This window comes from Tetrao urogallus (genome assembly GCF_951394365.1).
Source record: "Tetrao urogallus genome assembly, chromosome: 1".
Lineage (NCBI taxonomy): Eukaryota > Metazoa > Chordata > Aves > Galliformes > Phasianidae > Tetrao > Tetrao urogallus.
The window spans coordinates 160,573,322-160,598,617 of NC_136813.1; the positions used below are offsets into that span (position 1 = coordinate 160,573,322).

Below are 25,296 nucleotides of genomic sequence, written 5' to 3' on the forward strand. Positions count from 1 at the left end.
TCTATTTAAACGTAATAGCCCAAAACCTAAATGCTCTAGCTTGTTAAGATTAAGAAAATGATTCAGACTTAATATTTCACTGAATAAAATTTTATTTTTATTAAAAAAAAAAAAAAGACCAAGATGCTACTTTTAAATGAAGTCATTTATTAAACCAATCTGTTTATAGGAGGTATATATATATATTTTATCATTAAGACAACTTTAATGAAATGACTATCTACAAAAATGACTTTGATTGTTTTATTTTCATGTCACCATACATGAACAGATGAATTTTATGTCTTATGAAAACATTTTACTCAGTATCAAAAATGTACATATTTTAATAACCATTTCTATGGTCTGAAGGGAATTTTATATTTAATTTCAAAAAATAAGTGTCATTTTATTGCCATACATGTTACAGCATAAGCTTAATTCATCTTATACATAACAGAAGTGTTGTGTAGGGATACAGGCAATTTTACATGTTGTCACATACCTTCATGTTTGAGACACAGAAGTGGGGTATTTGCATTTTTCTTTTTTTTTATGCAAAGGCTGAAAGATGTACTGATGTGAGCACAAAGCAACGTTTTTTAAGAACAAAACCAGTTTGAATGGCACAAGAGTTAGCATTTTTTATAAATTAACAACCAGAGTTCTTGATTATGGAAACAGATACGTGAGATTCCAGTCCTTTCCTTAGGGTTTTGCTCTCTGGAAGAACACCTGTTAAAATGTATTATTTAAAGAAAAAAAAAAAAAAGAGGGAAATATGAATTTAAGACATGGAATGGTGTAAGATAGTTTGTCAAAGCTTACTTTCTTCTTTAACATAATGAACCAAGAGTTTCAAGGATGTGTCTTGTGCTATTTGATTAAATTCACACCTACCAAAATGAAGTCTTCTTACACACTGACTTTAATTACAGTACGTTTGTTTTTGTTGTTTCAACTAATAAGCAACACAAGCCACAACAATACTGAGCTAATGAAGAAAATGGCAGGGTGCAAAGCACATGTGTAGTTCTACTGATGTAGGGCTTTTGTTGTTACCGCTCCTTCTTTCCACGCAACTGTTTGTACAACTTGGAGATTAGCTAAAAACTTATCTAACAGTTGAGTCTGATGTTTGAGCATTCTATATTTCAGCTTTACTTCAGGTCACCACCTTGCCTGAATTAGGTGTCAATGTTCAAATGGAATTAAAAGCAATTTAAGAAACAAAATCTTTACCTTTAAGTAATTCTTAAAAACTTTAGCATCAGGCTGCTGAAGTGCTTGACAGAATTCCTGTAAGGAAGAAAAACTAAATGAAGCACTAGAGAACCTGAGATACATATATAATGTATGCTTTGTATAGTTTGTATTTTCCTTCATGTACAACCCAAGAAAAGCATAGGAAAAAATGAAAAAAAAAAAAAAAAAAAAAAAAAAAAAAAGCACATTCTGGGGTGAGAAAAGCTGTATTTTCAAATCTAGGCATCAAGTTCACTTCTAAGTGAACAGACAGAAGCAAGACTACCTAGGAGGAGAGCAGTCAAGGAGCTTTTAAACTTTTCACTTTTCTTCTAAATTTTGGTTTCTTTGAGATGAACAAGCCTAAGTAGCATTACACATCCACAGAGTGACTCTGGGTTACAGTTCAGCATTTCTGTCACTTTCAAAAAACATTATAAACTTAGACTAGAAAGCAGCACTGGCGCAAACAACAGATAGTATTTGATGCCTATATATATTTAATGCCATCTGAAAGTTCTACAGTTCAGGAGACATTTGTAATCATTAGAAAACTTAAAAAAGCAAGCCCAATTACTATTGTCTCCAAATTAATTGCAATTAAAGTTTTAAATTGTCAGAATAGAGCTAACGATCTCTTCATGGCAATGGTTACCACATGGTTAGTAATGATAAACGTTGACACAATGGTCAAGTGTAAAACTTCACTTTTCAGAGCCCTTTTACACTGTCAGCTACTTCAAAAGAAACAAAAAACCCCACCTGTTTTGATATTGTATATTATTTTGACAGCAGAGCTAGTGCTGTGGCTTAGCAATGAATATGGCCTTTATCTTCACTGTTCTTATACATTCAACATTCTTCATCTTTTACTTTTAAGTTGTTACAAGTATTTGTAGGGGAACTGTTGGATCATGGCCTGAACCTCTGACTGACCACTTGAGTCAGCCGTGAGAACACCGGTGCAGGCAATTCAGCTGTGTGACTGGAAGGGGTGGAGCCTGGCTGCACCTCTCCTAGACCCCATTTAAGGGCTGACTGCCACTGAGCAATCTCTCTGGAGATTACTGCTTGTGAGCCTACAATGCTGGTAAATACTTTCTATTTATCTCTGATTATCTTTCCCAACATGATAATCTTACTAGCCTAACTTCTCTGTATACTTACTGATCATCCAATACTTTACAGCATCACTATAGTTATTGATCTTACAGTATTCTAATACTCTGATATTTCTGGTAGTCAAGTAAAAATTAATTGCACTGGATATAAAGAGGACTTACTTGGATACACTCTTTCTTAAAAGATACTCCTGCAGTAACTTCACTCTTTATGCTAAATTAATTCTATTTCAATATGCAATATTGGAACAACTTGTACTGGGGGACAGTAAAACAGTTTTGTCAACATGCATTTTGTTCCCATTTAAAATTTCTGTGTTTTAAGTTTTCCAAACGTTCATTTGGGAATTCCTACCTGAATTATCTCAGGAGCTACTTGCAAAGAAGGCAGATAATCTTGCTGAAGATACTGAATGCACTCAGGACCCTAAAGAAAAGCAGCACACAATTTGTTCAAGTGTAGTTCTGTACTGTTTTATAGCAAGTCATAGCCCTGTACCGTATGGCACACAAGAGTTTTAAAACAGATCTGTACTTCTCAAATGTTTGTTTAGATATCTCTTCAACTCACATTTGAGAGAAATTATCCAGCAAGTTAAAGGTTGCAGTAACACAAACATAGAAACTATTTGGTTTTCCATTAAAACTGAAATATGCTGTAGTGCTTTAGGCAGTAGCCAATGAAAAATTCTTTTTTTTTTCCATAAATGTTTCTTAATCTAGTCTCTCAAAATCTGAAAAATAACCTTACTTCTTTTCAAAAGGCCTCTCTCATACATCTTTAATTGCTCTTTCATGTTAGCTGAAGTAGTACATTTAAAAAGGAGACCAAAGCTAATTGATCAGTTAAAGACAGAAATGGTAAAGTGACCAGATTTTTCTCCCTTAATTAAAGAGTCTATATTTAGCAGTGAATTATTAGTGACTTAGCAACTTAATTCTGTTCCTAACAAAGCACTATAGCCATCCTGTTAAAATACAGAAAAGCAGAACAGTTAATGAATCTTAGAAAACATCTGATTTCTAGAAACAGATAAAAGCATTAGAAAGAAACCTGCAAGAGTTACTCCCTGCAAAGTATTATGAAGCTTACCCTTTTGAGATGAATTGTCTTTAATGTCACTGCACACTCTGATAAAGCCTGTAATGTAATGCATAATATTAAGTTGTTCAATTAGTATAGTGGTTAAGTATTTCCATCCAAAGATTCTAAAATAACTTCCAAAACAAGGGCTAGTTCATGCAATTGTTCCTTCCTTTCTCCTCATCCCATTCTAAGTCAGCCTCAACATTTCCCTTCAATTTTTTGTTCCCCTCTTACCAAAGAAGCATTTGTCACAGCTAAACCCAAGACAAACCAAGGAACAGTTATCTGTGCATTTGCTTTCACTGAATATTAGTTCATAAGCAACGCAGATCAGCATCAAATTCTCAAACCTGCAATTCTATAGCTTGATTTTGAGCATAGGTGACCTAGAGAATATAGCACTATATATATATATATATAGTGTATATATATATATATATATAACATCTAAGAACAAGCTATTCAGGTAGCCCATTAAAAAATCATAAGATATCTTCTTTCTAAGAGGAGACAACCTTTAATACCAAGGGACCATTTCACTTTTCCTTTCTTCTATTGAACCTGCCACATGGCAATGCTAGGAAGAACAACAAAAAGCCCAATGGTGATACATACCAATACTGTCTGGGCATCTGCTAAGTCAAATGTTTGCTTCAAAGGTGCTAAGAAACATGCAGGGACAATGTGCTTGTAGACAAAGTCTGCAAAACCTACTGGTCCATCTTTCCCTCCTGAAAAGAGAAATAACATTGCATGTTCTACCTGTGCTTCAGAATTAGTAGCAGCTGTGAGGGAATCATGGAAAGACAGTCTTACCCCAAAGTTCCACCAACTTAGAAAGAATAATAAAACAAGTCTTCTGTGCAATAGGGTCTGGGTAATCCACTGCTCCTTGGATGACAGTGAACAACACACGCTCCACATTCTCTGCACCTTAAACACATTAAAGTGAACTTGTCATTCAAACAACACAAGAGTTTCTGTAATCTTGCACTACTGTTGATAAGAGTTAGTTAAAAACTCAGCAGCACTCAAGTAGCTCACTTCCAATACATTACAATATATTTATATCACACTTCACAAAAGCATCACAGAAGCTTGCTTATTTTTGATTTCTTTAAACTTTCTTGGCCTACTACAACTACCAAGATGCCTCTTTTAAGAAACATCTTACTACTTCTAAACATCATCCTTTCCTTTTCCACGCGTAATAGTGCATTTTAGGATGTGGAGAGTAAGTCTAAGTTCTATCTTCCACCCGAGTCACCCTGAAAATTTTCAAATCCCTGGCTATATTTGTAGAATACAGGCTAAGAGAATTATTCAGTAAAAAAACCCCACAAAACTAGACTTTTGACTTTTCATTCCTTTTATAAAAAGTGCTGATTTGTATTTGGGAAAGCCTGGTAAATGTAATAAGTTGCATGATGCATTTTAGCACAGTTATTAAGATAAGGTGAAAGTAAAAAAAAAAAAAAAAAAGTCACAGAAGTCACTGATGTTTATCTTAAAAAATGAGCAACACAGAATGAAAACAGGGAGCTGAAAATGGCTTTGCCCAGCAGTTTAAATACAGGCACCTATTTTTAAATGCTTTTCTACTTCAAAATATATGATCTCTGATTCATCAGTCAAATACATGCATGAGGCACAATCAAGAGAAAGAATACATCTACTGTATCTGGATTTCACATACCCAAATTCTTCCTTGAACAGGTAAGTGTAGTACAGTATTTCAATTAAAGAATCACGGAATAGTTTGGGTTGCAAGGAATCTTAAAGCTCATCCAATTCCAATGCCTGATGTGGGTAGAGCTGCCACCCAGCAGCTCAGGCTGCCCAGGGCCCCATCCCACCTGGCTTTGAACACCTCCAGGGATGGGGCATCCTCAGCTTCCCTTGGCAGCTGTGCCAGTGCCTCACCACTCTCTGAATAAAAAAATTCCTCCTAATATCTAATCTAAATCTCCCTTCTTTTAGTTTAAAACCATTCCACCTTGTCCTATCACTATTAGCCCATCTAAGTTTTTTTAGAACGAGCTAACATTAACAATTAATATTGCACGGCAGGAATTAGGTTAATGATTTTAGCAGAGAAAGCTTAAATGAGAGCAACTATGGTGACATCCTTTGAGAAACTGAACTACTCACCTTGATTAGCTATGACTTCACTCATTCCACTGCCAGTTACTGTCTGCAGAAAAGCAAAGTAACTCCTCCGTAACATTTGTTTTTCTAAAGCAGCAGACTGGTCGTTGTCTTCTGCTGGAAGAAGCAACACCTCAAAAATAGCATGAAGTAGTGGCATAAACATCTGTTGCAGAAAAGGTGAAACCTGTGTCTGTGGAGATTAGAAGAAGCTGTGAGCTCAAGCAGTTACAGAAAATGAATACTTGTAACGAATGAAGTTTTATGAAGACGAATGAAGCCATGAAGTTTTAATTTCCAATTCCTACCTTTCAAGATAAGCCCAATGAAGCTAGATGATTTATTTCAACATGTTGTAATAAAACAGTACAGTGCCATAAAAAGTTAAGCATTCCACTTGAACAAGTTATCAAGTCTTGTTCCTGCATATTTTGTTTAGGTTTTCTTCACTCGACACTCCTTTTAACTGTTGTGAATTGCTTGTAGTGTAACTTGTGAGAAGGACTACAGTAACAGAAATCTTCCTCCCTCATCTCTCAAATACTTCATTTTTTTTCAAAAATTCCTTGCCCCCCCCCACTACATTCCAAAGATCCACACACCAGTTTATTACAGTCATATTATGGTTCTATTTAACTGCTCACAAAACACATTTCTCCTTCCCAGAAGTAATTAAAATTTTGCATTCTGCAGAAAAATTTACTTCAACCTATTTGTAGGGCTTTTTGGCCTTCTCATACAGCAATGACTTCCTATATCACAAGAGCTGCTCCAAAAGTAATGCCTCCTATTTCATTATGTTGGCTTACAATGCCAGAGTCTGATGTTGATGGTATGGCAGTAGAGGTTGAACCTTCCCACCAGTATCCCACTGCATCTTGTTGCCAAGTGGCAGATAGCAACAGAGAGGCAGTCAAACAGAACTGTGTCTGACATGGAAGTACTTATGGAGCAAAGGCGTGCCACTGATTTCTCCATGTGGAAAAAATGGCATCCACTGAAATTCACTGACACTTGTTGAACATTTATGGAGACCAAGCAATGGATATGAGGATAGAATCATCCCAGACTTTTTTCAGTGGTGCATGGCAATAGGACGAGGGGAAATGGCCACAAACTGAAGCCTAGGAAATTCTGCACAAATGCACATAAAACCTTCTTCACAGTGAGGGTGACAGAGCACTGGAACAGGCTGCACAGGCAGGTTGTGGATTCTCCTTATCTGGAAACATTCAAGACCTGCCTGGACACCTACTTGTGTAGCCTGGTCTAGGGAGCCTGCTTTGGCAGGGAGGTTGGACTAGATGATCTCTAGAGATCCCTTTCAGCCCTACAACTCTGTGATTCTGTGACACTGAGGTAGTGAGTGGTGTTTCAACAGTGGCGACACGACATGAAAAAGAAGCCACATTCTGGTTGGCCATGCAGATTTTGATAAGCACAGCACACAGGCTCTTTGCTGGCAAAAATGCACAGCTAAGGGTGGTGACTATGTTGAAGAATAGTATTTTGTAGCTAAGAATTTGCTTTATCAAATAAGCTAGCGTGCACTTTGTATCTGGAGTAGTTTCCATGGAATAAGTAGGAGGCATTACTTTCAGAGCAACCTACATGTTTGTGACTGTGCAGTATTGTTGTGGTAATGCTGAGAAACGAACCACCGTTAATAGGTTAGTTATTTAAAGTATTTTATTGACTTCACACTCAAAATCTTTGAAATTAGGACCGGGTAACTCTTAAAGGCAGCATTTCAACCTTTGCTTGATCCTTAAGTCCCTCTTTTAAAACCTCAGTATTTTACATCTATTTTGAATAATAAGACATGATGCCTCAGTATATATTTTAGTACAGCACTCCAGTAAGATCTTGTAAATTGTAAAACTTAATATTTTTGTGCTTCAAGTAACATTTCATTTCCAAATATTAACTTTGAAAGTTTAGAAATAACTAAATTCTGAGATTGATCAAGGAAAAACACTCTTTTCAGTACTGAGTCCAGCAACGCGCTCCTGTGGTTGAAGACTTGTTTACTAGTAATACCATACCTTAAATTTAGCTGTTATTTGGTTTATAAGAGGAATGAATTCTTGAAGATCTTTTGCTTCACAATCTTTGAGCATGTGTTCGGAGGCAGAAGGTATGAATGGAAGAACTTCTTCCTCTAGGCAAATAATCATACGGTGAAGGAAAGTGCGAACGCCACTTCTCAGGACTTCCTTTTGTAATGGACAGCTGAGAGCTGGCAAAAATGTCTGTAAGCAGTCCAGATATACCTCAGAGCAGCCACACTGTTTTACAGTTTGCTTATTGCTGAAAGCCTTGCTGGTTCGGCTGTAAAAGCAACGCACCAAGTTTTATATAAGCTCGGGATAATGGAGAAGCAATAACACTGAGAACAACGTACATATGCAGCCCAGACACTTAACTAGAACATTATATTTTGTGAAGTGGGAGCCAAACAACAGAAATAGCAATTATCCATTAAGTAGTAGTTATGCTTTGACAGCTTTTAGAGAATTAAATTCTAACGTACCACAAACATCATAGGATCAGAACAGCCCCAGACAATTCTTAGAGGAAGTATGTATTACGCACTATTCTCTTCATCTACATCCTTATCATTCTTTTTTTTTTTTTTCTTTTAAAGGGACACTGAAGTTCTATAACTGCTGGGATTTTCTAGGTCAATAAATCACAGATAGATACTCAGCCTCTCCTCCCAGTAAACTCTTCAATTTAAATTCTTTAAAATAAATCCCATTTTACTCCAATCAGAAACACACATACAGACACTGCACAGTATTTACCTTGCAAACCCAACAGCATGATTGAGGCAGTCAGCCAGTGCCATCTGTCTGTCCTCATCTTGTGCCATCATCAGTTTTTCTAACAATACCTTGAACTTTTCCATCAGTGGAGTCAACAAATTCCTCATTAGAGCTTGTTTTCTTTCTGCAGAGTATTCGCTGTTAACTATTAATACTCCAGCTGTTTCATAAATGAAAAGTTGATCATCGCTACTTAACAGAGCCTGGTAACCATTCTCCTAAAATGGAACATAACAGGTATAATTCACTAAGTATCCTCTATCAAAGTCATCTTCTGATAAAAAAGTTGAAATTATTACTTTTTCTTTAATCATGCATTTCTTTTATCTTTCTAATACAGTTACAAATACTTTTATTCTTTTCCTGCCCAAGTAGCATTACTGTGTGGATGGTAAAATGTTGTTGAAGGAGCAAGTATTTTTATACAATTCAAAAAGCCTTCTATACATCTCTCTTTACACACAGAAATCCAAATATTAAAAGTTAGGCACAAATACAAGCAGGTGATCTCACTCTTTAAATAAATAAATAAATAAATAAATAATCAAGACAATTATTTGTGTTTAAATGTTTGTGTACTACTCACTATTTGGGCACACTGATGAATAAGCACAAGACTTATTTATTACAAAAAAACTGCTGTTAATACTCACAGGAGGAGAGAGTTCCAGTAGATCTTGTATCCTATTCAGAACATCTTCAATAAAGGGATTCATTTGCTTACTGAAGTAAAATACAAGAACAAAACACTATGTAGAAGTGGGTTGGGCTTTTTTTTCCTTGTTTTGGCAAAATTGCTGGCATTTTCCTTAAGTTGTAAATCTTGACATTAAACTACCTGCCCAGTAAATAACATCCCTTCAAGTATCAGAACACTGTTGTAGACAAGTCTGAGTTATGCATACGGTGCTTGCAGTGGGTAAAATAGATACACTGCAGAGTGAAAAATACACACTTCTCTGCCTAATTATTTTAAAAAATGCAAAAATAGCATCACTTTTCTGAGTATTTTCATTAAGAATTAAGAAATATGATCCTTCTGAAATCTGCACCACCTTAGAGGTTCTCCTGCCTCTACATTCAAACATGCCTGTTAAACGAGACCAGCAAGACGGGACTATTTGAAAGGCTGTAAGAGCCTGAGTAAACTCCATCAATATAAATTTTGTGAATACTCAGAATTTGGTTAGATACAGGGAAGTTACACTTGGGAGTCTTCAAATCCACTCACTATCAACTGTGCTTACTGAGGAGAAGCAATGCAGATACTTATACAGTTGATCAATTTTAACATCTTGTCAAAATAAGTTAAGAATATGCATTCAAGTTCATTATTCTATGGTGAACTTTTCCCCTACTACCTTTGATATTAAAGAGCAGGACAACTCTGTACGAACGTTAGTCTGTTTCACAGCAGTCCGCTTAAAACCCTGCCTGTTTCAAACATGCACTGAGTTTACTGCACATATGTTTTTTGCACCATATGAATACATCTGTACATCTTTTACTCACTTAAGAGACTTGACAAATCTGGAAAAAAGGTACGCTGTTCGACTTCGTACTTTTGGACTTGAATGGCGAAGACCACGATGATCTAAAAATGCCATCTGCAATTAGAAAGCATTTCAGTCTAACCAAGGAGAGAAAGCTAATCATCCAACAATACAAGATAGCCAATTTCTTTAGTGACCTTTAGAAAATAAGTTCTTAAACCTGAACAACATATCTAGACCTATCTAATTGAATATGTGAATGAGATGAAACTTACTAGAACAGTTGGAATGTGCTGAGGTTCAACAGCAAAGAATTTTTCATATCTAACCACTGTTTCAAAGAATTCCAGGGTCACTGATGTATGTTGATAGGCACTAACACCAGAAGTCACCAGCTACAAAAAAAAAAGCATTAGCAAGTTAGCACTTCAACCATTTATAACACCAAACTACAAAGCATTTGAAATGCTGGTAATTAATATAAGCCATTTGCACTGAAATGATTCAGTCAAAGTTAGCATTTTCAAATAGTTCCCAAGTAACACCTGCTTACCGTTCTCATCATGTCTTGCAAAGCTGTAGCTTTTGTAACATCACCAGAGAAGTGAGCACCATGAGATACAGGAAGAGCCTCAGCTAACATATACAACAGCCTTATTGCAACTTCTACTTCCATAAATCGTGTAGTTTGCCAGTTCCTAAAAATGAGAAGATCCTCTTAGTCACTATGGATTGTGAAATAATCACAGACCTACCATGTTAGTATTTTCTTGTGAGCATTCAGATGTATAGCACAAATGAGTAGAACTCAGCAAAGAAAATAAATGCTGTATTTCAGGATGCTTTTGAAGATCTTATCCAAAGATGTACCATCTCTCCTTCAGAGTGCCACCAATCTTCTTTCACCAATTTTAACTTGAAAGCTACAGATTTCTCCAAATGCTTATTTAGGCACTATCATGGTTTTATGGTTTTTTTTTTGGTTTTCAGTATTCTGCATCAAAACATTGTGTAGGGCACTGGGCATTAAAATGTTAATGCTCCAATTCCAGGTACCTATCCCTGTACACTACAGAAGTCACGGGATCTGGCCCTTCCGGGTTAGGCAGTCTCTTACTGCCTGGCAGTGGGTGCTGGAGGCTGCTGGAGGCTGCTTTCCTGGCCGTTCCAAGCTTTTCAGGTTTGACTCGGTTTCAGGAACTCTCTCTCTCCTCTCTGATTTATTGTGTTATCTTGCATTCCGATATCATAGTAAAATAAGTTTTCCTCCATAGATTGTTGCCGCTGTTTTTTTCTCCCTTCCTTCCTTCCCATTTTTGTGGGGCCGGGGCAGGGGGGGGAGGCCAGGGGCGTACTGTCACAGGCATAGATTGAACTAGTTAACTCCGTGACAGGCACAAAACTATCTACTTTGATGTGTTGACAAGTCATTCAGTATCACTTAAAAAGAGGGCACAAGAAAAAGCAAGGCACAAGGAAGGCACAGACAATACTAGATTTCAGCCGTTCTCTTAGTCAGGCACCTACTTTATTTACATGGTTTTCAGGATTGGTCCAGTTCTTTTTGTAAGAAGAAAAAAAAAAATCTTCACTGTTGTTTCTTTTCTGTATCCAACCTGTTTTTTTTTGTGTTTTTTTTTGTTTTGTTTTTTTCTCCCTGCTAGCAATAGTACATGAAATAACTTCCCACGTGTCATTAACATTTCCTGATGGCGTAAAGCAGCCATTCGGACAAGCGCATGTCAAGAAGGCAAGTGAAAAAGATGAAGAAACACCACCAGAAGGAAAAAACACAAACAAAAACTAGCTAATAATAAAGTTACAAAAAGAAAGCTGCTTCTTCCTAAGTAACTGGGTAAGATTTTTATCACGAAGCTATACAAAGTCACACTACCAAAGTTGTTACCAGCTTATTTTATCAGTAGGCTTTGCTGTGGTACTTCACACTTACTGTTAGTGCAACGCCTGACAGAAAGAAAGGCAAGAAAGCTATGGGTATTTACGTAAACAAGCTTAAAAAAATAATAAAAAAAACTTACTGAAGTGTAGTGTTAAAAACTCTGCGGACAGATGCCAACAGTAACTCTGGTGAGACCTGAGCAAGTCTATCCAGCAACAGCTTCAACTGTTTTCTGTACTCCACAAACATTGCTTCATCTTCACCCTGCAAAACACTCACATCAGCGAAGCACATTTTCACCCTTAAATATATCCAGAACCACTTTAGACAGCTGCATCCTAAACAAAAATGTGTATATGTAAGAACCATACTTCATGTTTGGAAAATTTAGTAATATCCTCGCAACATAGCAGCTAGCTCCCTTACTGTCTGGTTGTGATACACTGGGATGCACCGCATTCAATCCAGAAACACATGAAAAACACAAATTTTTTCCCAAACAGAAAACTAACCAAAAATACAAAAGTGTGGCTTCAAAAGTAGTGTCTCCTATCTGTTAGCTCAGGATGTCAGAGATGGATGTTGGTGCTATGGCAGCAGAGGTTGAATCCTCCCACCAGTATCCCATTACATTGTCATGTGACAGATGGCAGCAGAGGGGCACTCTGACATAACGGCATCTGACATGGAAGTGCTCAGGAAGCAAAGGTGTATCAGTAAATTCCTCCTCTATGCATAAAAAATGGCATCCATGGGCATTCATTGATGCTTGCTGAACGTTTATGGAAACCAAAACGTGGATGTGAGAACAGTGAGGCACTGGGTAATGTGGTTCCTGGTCAGACAGGAAGATTTTGATGAGTGCGGCATGCAGGCTTTTGTTCATTGCTGGCAAATATGCAGAGCTAATGGTGGTGACCATGTTTAAAAATAGCTTTGTAGCTGAGAATTTGCTTCATCAAATAGCATTATTCTGCTCTCTGTATCTGTTGTAGCTTCCATAGAAATAAATAGGAGGCTTTACTTTCAGAGTGAACTATGTACAAGAAAGAAAATGCTCTTAGAAAAGCATTTTTGACCCAGTTCTTGAAAATAGACTCATTCCTCATGAAGATGTCCCTCAGCATCTAGCTGATTTTTAAATTAATCTGACAGAAACATTTAACATGTACTACATATAGTCCAAGTTCACCTCTAAGATCACAGCTCTCTGAATAGCCCAGAGCAGAACTGCCTAACATATTCAGCCATTACTGCTGGCTAGAAGAGATGCAAGGGGAAGAAAGAAATCAAAGACTTTTAGCTTATTTTTTTGCAGAAGTTTGACCTCTTCCTAATCTAAATCTAAAACAGGTTGAGCAGTATTTCTTAAATGTTTCTCAAATGGTTTTGCATGACAGCAGAAACATGCAAACTCACTCTGAATAAGCCAGCTCAACAGCTATGCTTAGCTAACAGCACAGTCATATTTGTCCAGGAACACCTCTGCACAAAAGCAGACAGAGTTATTCTGTTAACCAAACTGCTTGAATATCCTTTTACTACGTTGCTTTGTCCTATGAAGACATGCTCTTAGGTTTAAATAAAACAAAAGTTTTCCCCACAGGAAATATTTGTCTACAGACCTTAGCTTCGCATATTCAAATCCTTAGCCTAAGAAAGGTATGAATTTTTAGAATGTGAGAAAGTTTTCTGACGTGCAATTCAAGCTGCATTTGTCTGTTTATTCATACAGTACCTCATTTTCAAAATTATATTCTTCATCGTATGTCAACTTCTTCATAACAGCCAACATGATTGCCTAAGATAAACAGAACTGTAAGTGTAAAAGCAGACAAGCAATAAGAAGCAACAGTCAAAATCCTACAGAAAAGGAAACATTACGGCAAATGTTAAAATATTTGTAAACATTTACATCCCATTTGAATTACTGTTTTCAGAAATTTTGAATTCACAGTGCATACTGAAACAGACAGATTCTATCCAAATGATACACATGCAGTTTCAGATACACAGTATAAATGACTTTGAGCCCTCCACCTAGCAGCGTTATTTGGCTTTATTCCTGCCTCTAACCTGTGCAGTTCAGTTCACACTAAAAAAGAGCAATTAGAGATGACTGAACTAGGCAGAGGAAGCTGAACAGCTCTCTGAGATTACATTTCAAAGAGGTAGGTCAGCTTAACCTTAAATTTTTTTCTCTGGTAGCTCAGCCCCTTCAAAATTGGTCGTGGGCTTTGGGTTTGTTTTTTCTTTTTTCCCAGGTTAGCAAGCTATGTTGGGTCAGCAAAAAGATGCTTCCAAACATTTTCATTTTGTGAATTGAATGAAAGAAGGAAGGTTGGTACGACTGTTTCTCAGTCTAACAAAACCCCTCAAGATGTGTTCAGTGAAGTTGAGAAATAATTACAACAGGAAGTTCAGTAGAAAAGCAAATTCAACATAATCATAGATTTCTAGATAGAAACACATTCAGATTTTAAGTGTGTTAAATGTGCTGCAGCAGTAAATTGATTTGAACACAAGATACAAAGTTTTCCATTTCTAAAACTGGATGCAAACATATTTACTTATCTTAATGCTTAATGCATAAAATTAAGCTTATAAACTTCAGCTTAATGCATTGCTTCATATAATACTTAGCACATAGCTGCTCATCTTAAGTGCAAATGTTACATCTGAGCAGCAGCTTCTTCTGTAAGTTTTACTCACGAGGGTTTATTTTATGACAACCCTTCCCATATTCCTTCCAATTCTTAGAATGAGGGAAGGTTTTAATACAGATAAAAAATTTCAGGAGAAAACATCCTCTGTGTTGGTTAAAGAACATTTCATCAAGAAGTTGTCAAGGAGCACAGCAAGACAGACTTACAGCACTGAGGTTGCTTGGGAAGACCAAGCACTTAAATCGCTTTCACCTTCATATACAATTCAACATAGGTTACATAGGTTTACTATTTAATTTTAATTACTGTCTCACGGACATCCTAAAGCATATAAATTATATACAACTTGTTGCAACAAAATGAAAAGTTCTGATAAAATGTCAATAAGAATCCTTAGTAAAAAAAAGTTAATACTTACCTCTACGTTAGCTTTTTGTTGGTCTGAAAGTGCAGAAAGCTATAAAAAAAAAATTTCAAGTGTTATTTCTTGTATAGTAACCTCTTTCCTACTAATAGCAAAATACGGGTTTGCTTTTAACAACCATATGAAGCAGGCCTCTTTTCCACTTACAAGGATTTAACTCAGTTGCTACAGATTTCTAAACAAAACTCTCTGAAAAGTACACCCACAGTCTGTGAAAATACTGAACGCTAATTAGTCAAAAGACTATTTTGCAAGGCAGCTTACATAAAGCATTAGCTTCATATATTCCCACAAAATCAAAGCAAATAATATATATAAAAAAAATGTTAAACTGAAGTCAGGCATACTTACCTGTTTCAAGATGTGAAGGTAGTCATAACAAAAGCCAATGATATTAGATGAGATGTCATCATCTTCATGAATTAGCAGTTGCAACATTAGGGACACTTTTGCTTCAATGGCTTGCAGAGCATCTTGAGCACTCTTCATATCACCACTTTTTATCAATTTAGTCCAACTAGCTATTAATGCTTGCCCCATCCCATTGACCAGCTTAGAAAATCTGGCCAGAAAATCCACATCATCTTCCTGTAAGAATCATAGAATCACCAAGGTTGGAAAAGACCCACAGGATCACCCAGTCCAACCATCCAGAAATGACACCTGATTAAAAATACTAGCAGAACTCAGGTCTACGTGGCATGAACTTAAGGAATTATGCATTCTCCATTATACAGCAGCAGCTTGTTCCATGCCCCATCTCTTCATATTTGCCCTTCATGTGACAACTTTAAAAAATAGGCAGCTGCACCTCACTTCAGAAATACTAATAACAAGCAACAGGCAGTACTGCCTGCAAAAGTGAGTGACCATTCAATATTTATGGCTTCCATTTGCAGAAATACATTGATTAGAATGGAGGGAGACTGCTAGACCAGTCATCTAAAACAAATGGTTTGCTCCCTGTCAGAATTATACTAAAGCAGAGGAATAACAAGGCTCTTAAGAGACTGAGGTAAGATTTTTAGAGAAATAACTCCTGAGTTGATGATTACACATTTTTGGCCTTCCAGTAGGAACATACATTTGATGAAGACTTCACAATAAAGAGATAACTGCCTTGCAATCCAAGAACCACAGCTTCATCAGGACTAGGTTGCTCTTTCTTCACAGCACATAGCGAACAGCTCTTCCTTAAGCACTGCTACTGCACAGGGAACATACGTTTAGTTGGTTGGTCCATTTTTCCAGTTCCCAGATCAGCATTTCAAGACTTGTGTTTGCTGGTGCAGGCAGGTATAACAACGTACATGACCTTAAGAAAGCATGTCTCCTGTCTCACCCTAAAATACTCTGTCCTGGCTACATTCTTAAAATACTTTACAATACCTGTTGCAGAGTAATTCCTGAAGAAGGATACCAAGGAACAAAACATAGGAACAGAATAAATGGTATGCAAAACACACCTTATGAAATAACCAGTGATTTAAATGAATAAAGAATATTAATAACCACCTGTTAATTTCAGTATGAGGAAAGTGCAAGCATTTAACTGTGACGAAGAAGAACAGCTGATTCTCCCTACATCTGTGCACTCACTTTCACAGTTTTCTGCGATCTGCTTGTTTGAGAACTGTTTGAAACCCATGACTCGTTGCTACTGTAAAATCAATTTACAAACCTGATCAATACTGAAGAGGCCAGCAGACTGTAACACTTGACATAAAGATTCAACCAATTTTGTTTTATCAATTGGGTCCATTCCCTTATTTACAATTTCAAACAAACAATCACAGGCTTCTTCCCGGAGAACTTCCACAGACATGTGACCTAGCAGCATATTTATAAACCTTTGGGAAAAAAGAGAAATTTATACTTGGAAGTCTGCAGTAGCATCATACAAAAGCTTTGTACTATTCATATGCAAAATTAAAAATGTCTTACAAGAATGAAATCATGATAGTCTGTTGTACTGATTAAATCCAGTATTTGATATATTTTAAGGAGAACACAGCGAATGGTACAGTGTCTGTTTTGGTCATTATATCAGCTTGCTTGCAAATTCTATTACTCCATTAAAACAAAAAACTCAATTATTTATATATAATTAAAGTCTCTATTCTAAGAAAAGTTTTCACGTGGTTTCATGGAAACACAGGCAGCATACTAACAGGTTCTGTTGATGCTTCTGTCCCACCTAAACGTTCCATCAAAAATCATACCTTTCATTGGCTATCAGGCTCAAATCAATCCAGGATACGTAAGCTCCAACAACTTCAAGGCACTGGCACGTCAACTCCGAGTTACTGTACTGATAGTTTTGTAAGATTTGGTACCACGATTCCACCAAACTTGGAATGCACTGCTCCCTCATGGTATCTTTTAATAAAGTATTCCTACGAGCCTCCTATCAACACAATAAAAACAATAAATTAATACTGTCATTCACTAATAGCATTTTTTCAGGCTAGTAGCATTCTTTTATCCACTACTAGAACTTACTTGTTCTACCAAGATGAACAATTCAAATCAAAAACCCAGAAAAAGCACCTTCATTTTTATTGCAGAAAAGAAAAAAAAATACTATAGCTTTTCCTTCTTTTTTTCTACCATGATGCCCAGACACTGAAGAAAGGCAGGCAAGGAAGAAAAAAAGTTCTCTATATAATTAAATGGATTTTTGACATTAGGACTCCTTCAAACATGCACTAGAAGATACTACCATTGTGAAATGAGTCAATCTAACACGAAGTCAGCTAACTCAGCCCATTAGTTTTTGTTTGCTAGCTATTCAAGCAAAAAAAAAAAACAAAAACGCATTAACTTGTAAGAATGAAAGCATAAAAAGCATTAAACAACATAAAGCTTTTGGATCTAAATCCCCTAATGACTCCGAGGCAGAGATGCCATAGGGAAAAAACAAACAAACAAACAAACAAAATCTCTCTGCAAATCTTGTACTGTAATTGAAGTAGAGAATTTTTTGGAACTTCAAAACAAATATTAGTGTGAAATAATAACTTGCCTCTGATGTATGAACAACATCCCGGTCTACCAGCTCAGCATCGACAGCCATCAGGATCCTGAGGTACATATCTACGCCTCGTGGATTAAGGTCAACTACTGATAGAATATCAAAAAAAAACTTGGGCCATTTTGTGAGATATTCAGTAACAAAAAGCAGTGCAAAGACTTGCGCTGCTTTGTTGCGAATGAAAGTCTTCTCAGGCTGGGGATTCAGCATCTGGTAGAAACAAGATATTATATTTGTTTATTCTTAAGTAGAGAAAAATCATACATGCTCATTGATCTCTGCAGAGTGATATGCAGTACCTCTCTTCTGCCTTACTGGTGAGACTAATAAAAAGCTTTACCTTTCTAATGATTTTGAAGAAGCTCAATTGTAACAAAGCAGGGAAAACATTCTTTCTGGGTCTTAAGTCCTAAATCTTTCATTCAAGGCAAAAATATTAACTGTGCTATTAAAAAACTAAAATAAGATTTCTTAATTTGTGGTTTGAAGTAAATAAGAACTTTTGGGAAAAAAAGCTATGGTTCTCACGTAGCTGGTTTTACCTAAGTTAGATGCTAGTAAGAATGGTATGAAGTTCTTCTAGGTCTCATTTCTTTAGGGAAAAATGGAAGCTGTTACTATCAATCATTCTCCCTCCCTTCTCTTTTACATAAATTCCTTTGAAATGGGACACCAAGGAAAAATTTAAAAAAAAAAAACCCAAAACAATGTAATCCACTTCACAATGATCTGTTCTTTTTCATGTTGCAATATATTCTATTGATTTTCAAATTTCTACAAACAAAGCAAGTATCTTAGTAGCCAGTACAGGATAGGAATAATAACTAGATAGTGGCAGGAAGAGACAAAGATTTGCACCAGTTTGCTTGAAGGTTCTACATATTGCAAACTCTTGGGTCCAACTGTTACTACAAGTTTAGCTACAGTAACTACCTCTGCAAGAAAGAGTAGCCAATGCGCTACCATAATGTTACCAGAGGGGTTAATTCAAAAGTCTTTTCCATTCGTTCCCAAATGTCTGCCGGTACTCCAAATAAGATGGATTTAGGCCAGGAGGGTTTTAAAAACAAATTACCATTCCTATTCTAGACAGTCAACAACATCGGGAATCTAGATTATATTTCACCACAGGAAAACTGTTAATGCTTCTTACTTCATACACAACTGATTAAACCACAACCATTATCTGATGTAAGAGTTTTCTATTTAGAATTAATTTCAAGCACAGACTTTCTCATAACAAACATTTGAAAGGATTTCTAATAATGATTAGCACATTAGAAGTTTTTCACCATCAGATAACGCATATCTTCAGGAAACCATCTTTAAACTCAAATGACAGATTAAACATTTAGCCTGCACTCAGAGCATTATGTCAGCCTGCAGTGCAAAACTGCTGTAAATACATTTACCTGGGCTTGCAGCCATGTTATGAGCGTTTCCCTAATTAACTGCTGCTGGACTTCAGTGAGCTCAGAGTATCTGAAACAGAGCATAAAGAGATCAAAATATGACTGCTTCTTTACAAGAGCATTTACATTCAGTAAAGAAAAAACACATTTAATAGCAACATTGCATATTAACGTCAATGAAAAATTCCAAGGAAAAGGAATTTACAAAGCTGTTTGCATGATAAAACTCTGAAGGGAAAAAAAGAAAAAAAAAAAAAAAAAAAAAAAAGATGTATTAATGAATTACATTTCCAGGCATTGAAGCCTCTCCTAAGCAACCTGAAGTTCTGTGGGAAGGCTGCCCTGCTTTAAGGACAGGATCTTAAGACCACATTAACACACATTTGACCAGAAACCATGGGACAAAGGATGGACATTTGTATATGCTGAAATCTGAGTTCTACACTCTTTGAAGATCTCAAGGAAGTTTCACTGATTTGGCCCTACGGTGCATTTACTATCAAACATATGCCAAAACAAGAAAAACAAAACAAACAAGGAACTCCACTTTACATGGTACATACACAAGCCTTGCCAGAATTCTGTGTTATCACCAGCTCAACTCTAATACTGCCCACACATATTCCATCTAAGGACTAGAAAAGTTGAGAAGAAACTTCCTGCAATTACTTCTCCAAGGTGCTATAGTCGTGGTATGGCCCCTGACAACTGCTGAGTGGGATTTCAATGTTCCTGTTACTTTATAAATAAGTAGAAGAAAAAAAGCAATTCCACTGAAAACACAGAAAAAATGAGAAGCACGAAAACAGAAAATTTTCTGCAAAAAGCAAACAGAAATGGAACGTGGACATAAAGGAGAACAGTGATGTAAAACTAAGTAAGATCTCAAAGAGCTCAGCCTCAGATTTTTGGTCCACTATGCAATTGTGAACCACAGCTGCAAAATACAGCTTATTCCTACCTACAGCTTGACTCAAACATTCAGTGCACTGCAACCAGTCGTAATGATATCCCAACAGGCAGGCAGACACCTCTGGTGAGATGTTCAAGCTCACACCAAAGGAGTCCAAAGTATGGAACAAATACAGTTCCATGCAATGAATTTTCCATTTTAGATTGTTTTTTTCCTAAAATTACCATGCTACAGAAACACAACTCAGTGAAAATACTCACTCATCACAACATCTTTGCCATGCTTATTGCACAAGCAGGGCTTTGTCTAAGTCCAGAGTGCTGTACTGAGCAAGGCTGCTATGTGCAGGACAAATTCTTCTCTGAAAATCAGTGGTAGTAGAGCAAAGCTTGAAGGAAAGTGCTAAGTTTCATCCCATACTTAGTGACCAGGTCTGTGTTGAGCCAAACAGAACTGTTGGACTAGCTGAGTAAAGTGCACTGCTTAAACACCAGCTACTTCTCTTCCAGGAAAAGCAAAAGGAATAAAATAAAGCCTTGTGAACTCAGTTAAAGCTCATCAACAACACTGAGGTACCAGTTTGGAATAAGGGTTCTGAGAAGTTTTACTCAAGAATAGTAGGAGTGACATGCCATTTTATTTGCAAGCAGAATAAAAAGGGAAAAATCAAAATAGATTTACATGGTTGGTATCAAGAAAGAATACTAACTTGAACTTAACTTGATGTTCCAGAACTTGAAAGCAAAAGAACTTGATGTGATCATCACTAGAAAAGAAGAGAAAATTCTATTAGAGGAAGCATTGCAGTACACTTCCCTGTCAATGAAAAAAATCCTCAAATATTACAACCAGGCAGTGCCTTTGGCAAATCAAGAATTATGGCACACTAGAAAAAAAGGCTAAGGAAAAATGGTGAATACTCGAGCAATTCATCTGATAAAAGTGAGAATTAATATTGATGTTCCCACTTATAATATTCTTTTCTAGGCCTGCCAGTTTATTATAGTCTGAGTTTGGTACTAAGCACACAGAACTACAATACCTATTCTACCATGTCTTTCAAAAAAAATCTACAAATTGTGTATCTTGGTCAAAAGGTGTTTTTCAAATTTCTCAGTTTTGTTAATGACTGCATACTACGGGTTGGAATCAGGGAAGCTTTGAAAAATCATCTAAGTATTCTCCATAAATCGCCACTGTTATTCCATAGATACACATCCCTGAATTTCCTTCCAGCTTGCACTATTCTACAATACAGCAATAACCTATTATTTGAGATCTGAATACACAACTTGGTGCAAAAATAGTGCTGACTGCACAATCTTTGCATATGGAACAATGGGATGGTTTGCTCAGTAGAACTATTCCTGAGCTTTCTGTATATAAAGTCTACATCACCAATGAAAATAAGTAATGATTCTTATTTACATTACCTGTATATACTCTTAGCTAATGCTTCTGCACAGACTTGCCAAGCATCCTGAGATATCTTCAGCTGCTCAAAGTAGGCCAGCGCCTGTAAGCATCCAATTAAGTTTCATGTGATAAAGAATCGACGCAGAAAATGGTAATGGAACAAGACCCAAAGCACACAGCAAAACATCTTGTTCACACTTAGACACACCTCTCCTTCAAAAAACATGGTATTTGGAAACTTCCAAGTTTTTGTTTGGCTCCCTCATTTACACAAAGCAAGTGTTCCTCCAAATCCAAACACTACAGGTGCTCGTTTCCACTTAACATTTTGTTACTTGAATAGTGAAAAAGTCACAGTCACATAACTGGCAGAGTTGGAAGTGAATTCTGGTGACAGACCAGTGCAAACTGCCTGCTCAAAGCAGGGTCAGCTATGGGAATTCGTTCAGGGCCTTGTTCACTTGGATGTTGATTACAACTTCCAGGGGTGGAAGTTCAAGTCCAAGTTATAAATTCCCTCCACAAATTCTAAAGAGCAAGAGACTTAGAGGTTTTCACTGAAACAACCCATTTTTGTTGCACTACTTTGCTTGTATTCTACATTCCAGGCAACATTCAAACACAAATCTCTCACTGACCAGCTGACAATCGTCAGTTTATGAACCCATTACAGAGGCTGCTAAGAAACGTATATTTCAGGCAGATTTTAGATGCCAAAGTTGCTTACCAAATGTTTTAAGACTCTTCTAAAAACAGTTACCTTGACATAATTGCTTTCAGATTTTGTGTGGTGTGTTATACAAAACTGTAAAATAATTTCTGAAACTCAGACGAGATTGACAACATCATTTTAAGCCTATAAAGACTTGCACTTCAAGAGGTTTCTCTAACTATCATGACTGTTTACATTCATCAAAATAATTATTCAGAGAGTTGAATTAAGTTCTTAAAACAAGAAATCACTGTAGCCTGCACTAAATTCCTTACAGTGAACAGTTTAATTAGCTAAGGTTTGATACTTAGTAAAGTCAAGTAGTATAATGTCACTTCCTGCATGAGGAGTAAAAAATTACTCACCTTTCACCACGAAGTATTTTAGAAGTATGCAGATTGCATGGTTAAAAGGTCAATAAATCTGTGAGCTTTAAATGTACGGTGACATTTTCTTGACAAAACGTTACAGTTCAGCCATACTCATCTTTTCAAGGACAAGCATCCCCAACAAACAGATTTAACAGGCTGCTTAGCAACGCCAGGATGCATCAAATTACAGTTTTAACTTCCTTACACATTTCAGGGCTGCTTTATGAACACCCAAAGAAGATGCTCGTATTCTCACTTCTGAAAGGCTTCACTGAATGTCATCTTATATGTATTTGAATCAATTTGATAAGTAAGCATTTACTCATTAAATAGTTTTAAAACTAGAAATGCCTTCCCAAGTGAGCATCTCTCATATCATCTAAGTCCCTGCTTATCATGACTTTAAATTACTCTAAGCTTTACCACAATTTAAAAACCTGTGTTTAAAGAAGGCTCTCAAGGCAGGTAATCCATTCAAAACAACAATAAACGAAGATAAATAAAAAACACAACAGCCTGCCCCCCGCCCCCAAACTGCCACCCAAGATTTAAAAGGAAATCACGAGCAATTTGGCATTTCCAGGGACTGATTTCCATCCCACAGGAATTCACTTAAAGTGCTGAACAAGGACTAGAATTGAAAGGACTGAAAAAGCCAGAGCCCAGAGAAACAAATTCTATACAAGTTAACCATAGTTTCACTGGACTGGCAACATGTCTTTCAGCTTTGATACACACTTGCAACATGGCACTCCGTACATACCACCACAAACCCTTCGTGCATAAATCAAGAAAGCAATTACAAGACTTCTTCACTGAAGCAGCACCCCAAATTATTAGAGAAATAAACAAGTCAATTACGTACTCTTTGTCTGAAGTCTGCATCAGCATTTGGATTCAGCCCCAGAAGGGCTTGCTCATCCATCTCTATTGCTATACTCTCCGTTTCCTACTCCTGCTAACAGGTTTGCCCACTTCTTCTAGAGTGGAAGCTACGATCATCTGAAAATAGAAAAAGAAGTTTTCTTCGCTCTGCACAACAATAAAAATTAAAAGCAGGACAGGAATAACCACAGAATTGTGTACACAAATCTCAAACACATTGTATGCACTGCACCAAAACATGACCATGCTTCTGATACAGATCTCAGAATCCTACATCTTTTCATCCACTTTCAGTAACAGAAAAATAGTACAATCTATACTGTTCTAAGGAAAGGTTTGAACTCAAATTTCAAGCACACAAAGGACGTTTCAATAAGACGTGACATAAGCATAGACGAGCTACTTAAGTGATAGACAGCAGCTCAGCCACTGCAAAAATAAGCATTTCTGCTCTGAAATGCTGTTAAAATGCTTCATAATGCCATTTCCTCTAAGGGAACAAAAGCATTACCAGGCCTTTCTTCTAAAGCAAGCACACATTAGAGAGGTATCAGACATTAACCACAAAATAAATCATACTGAGCTGTTAACAAAGTGGTCTGTTCCTATCAGTGGATGATAATTTAGTAGAGATGATTTCTATTTAGACACATCAGTGTAAAACTAACAAGGAAACTGGACAAGTGTTCTGAAGATCAGGTGTTTCTACAGGCCATACTGCAATACGCTGGATAAAAAAAGGGAACAAAAAAAATCTTTGTTAAATGCACGGATGCTGTTGAACAGCAAGAGAGTCCAAAAATGCACCAGGACATCAAAGCATGCCCACATGGCAACAGAGTTGCTCAGGCCCTAAGTAAGGCCTTGTTATATAAGTACGTAGGAGGTAGGGGAAAAAAAGCACACAAGAGGAAGAGACGAAACTCAAAGGAACTGCTGTTTCAAACTGCCTGCAGGTAGAATTTCCGATTTCTGAGCATTGCGTGCCTGGTGCATGTGCTGCCATCACCTCCCCCACTGGAAGAAAGGTGGCACAGCGACAGCTGAGGAAGCAAGCCTGAAAAGGACAGCTCAGCAATCAACGCGACATCAGGCAGACATTTCTGTACAATTCATTACAGAAAAATTGTAACTAAATGCAACACGAAGGGCAGCTTAGTAGGGAAAATCTAAAGAATTCATACAAAACGAAAAAAAATGCAAGTCGTGGCAGAAGAGGAACCAGAAAGTCTGGAACAAAGCGAAGAGTTGTGGCAAAACAAGCTCTGCACTCTGCCTGACAACACAGAGCCGCCCTGCTCAGGGTCAGAACCTCCAGGGATTAAAGCTGCTCTCCCCATGTTTCCATCTCTGCACCCTCAGCTTGTTTTCCCCATAACTGATATCCAGAGTAGTCAGACAAAAACAAACTCTGAAAAATACTGTAAGAATACTGTGCTTTCTTGTATGTCTTTTTCCACTTGGGGCCTGGCCCACAGTTACACAAGTAAAACCATCTTAACCAGGCCATTGTTGGTTTATTTTTCCCGCTGATTATCACCAGAATCTCTGTCCCCCAAGTAGCAATATTCTACACACTGGTGACAAGCCTCGCTATTAAAAGTACCGTGGCTCAGAGATGTGCTCCCTTCACACGTTCAGCTCACAGCAGAGCCAGCCAGC

The 25,296-nt window shown here is 37.0% G+C and overlaps 1 protein-coding gene across 1 annotated transcript; it reads right to left on the reverse strand.

The window, feature by feature from the left end:
• Window positions 1-687: 687 nt before the first annotated feature.
• XPOT (exportin for tRNA) lies at window positions 688-23,674 on the reverse strand (the record flags this gene model as incomplete). The annotated part of the gene is made up of 24 exons (XM_079536705.1): window positions 688-714; window positions 1,222-1,278; window positions 2,701-2,772; window positions 3,439-3,486; window positions 4,048-4,163; window positions 4,249-4,365; window positions 5,584-5,773; window positions 7,626-7,911; window positions 8,388-8,626; window positions 9,062-9,131; window positions 9,921-10,015; window positions 10,177-10,296; window positions 10,455-10,599; window positions 11,941-12,065; window positions 13,540-13,602; window positions 14,886-14,924; window positions 15,243-15,479; window positions 16,573-16,741; window positions 17,114-17,298; window positions 17,917-18,135; window positions 19,338-19,407; window positions 20,960-21,016; window positions 21,684-21,766; window positions 23,615-23,674. The coding sequence occupies 24 exons, from the start codon at window positions 23,672-23,674 to the stop codon at window positions 688-690; spliced, it is 2,889 nt and encodes a 962-aa protein (XP_079392831.1).
• Window positions 23,675-25,296: the final 1,622 nt, after the last annotated feature.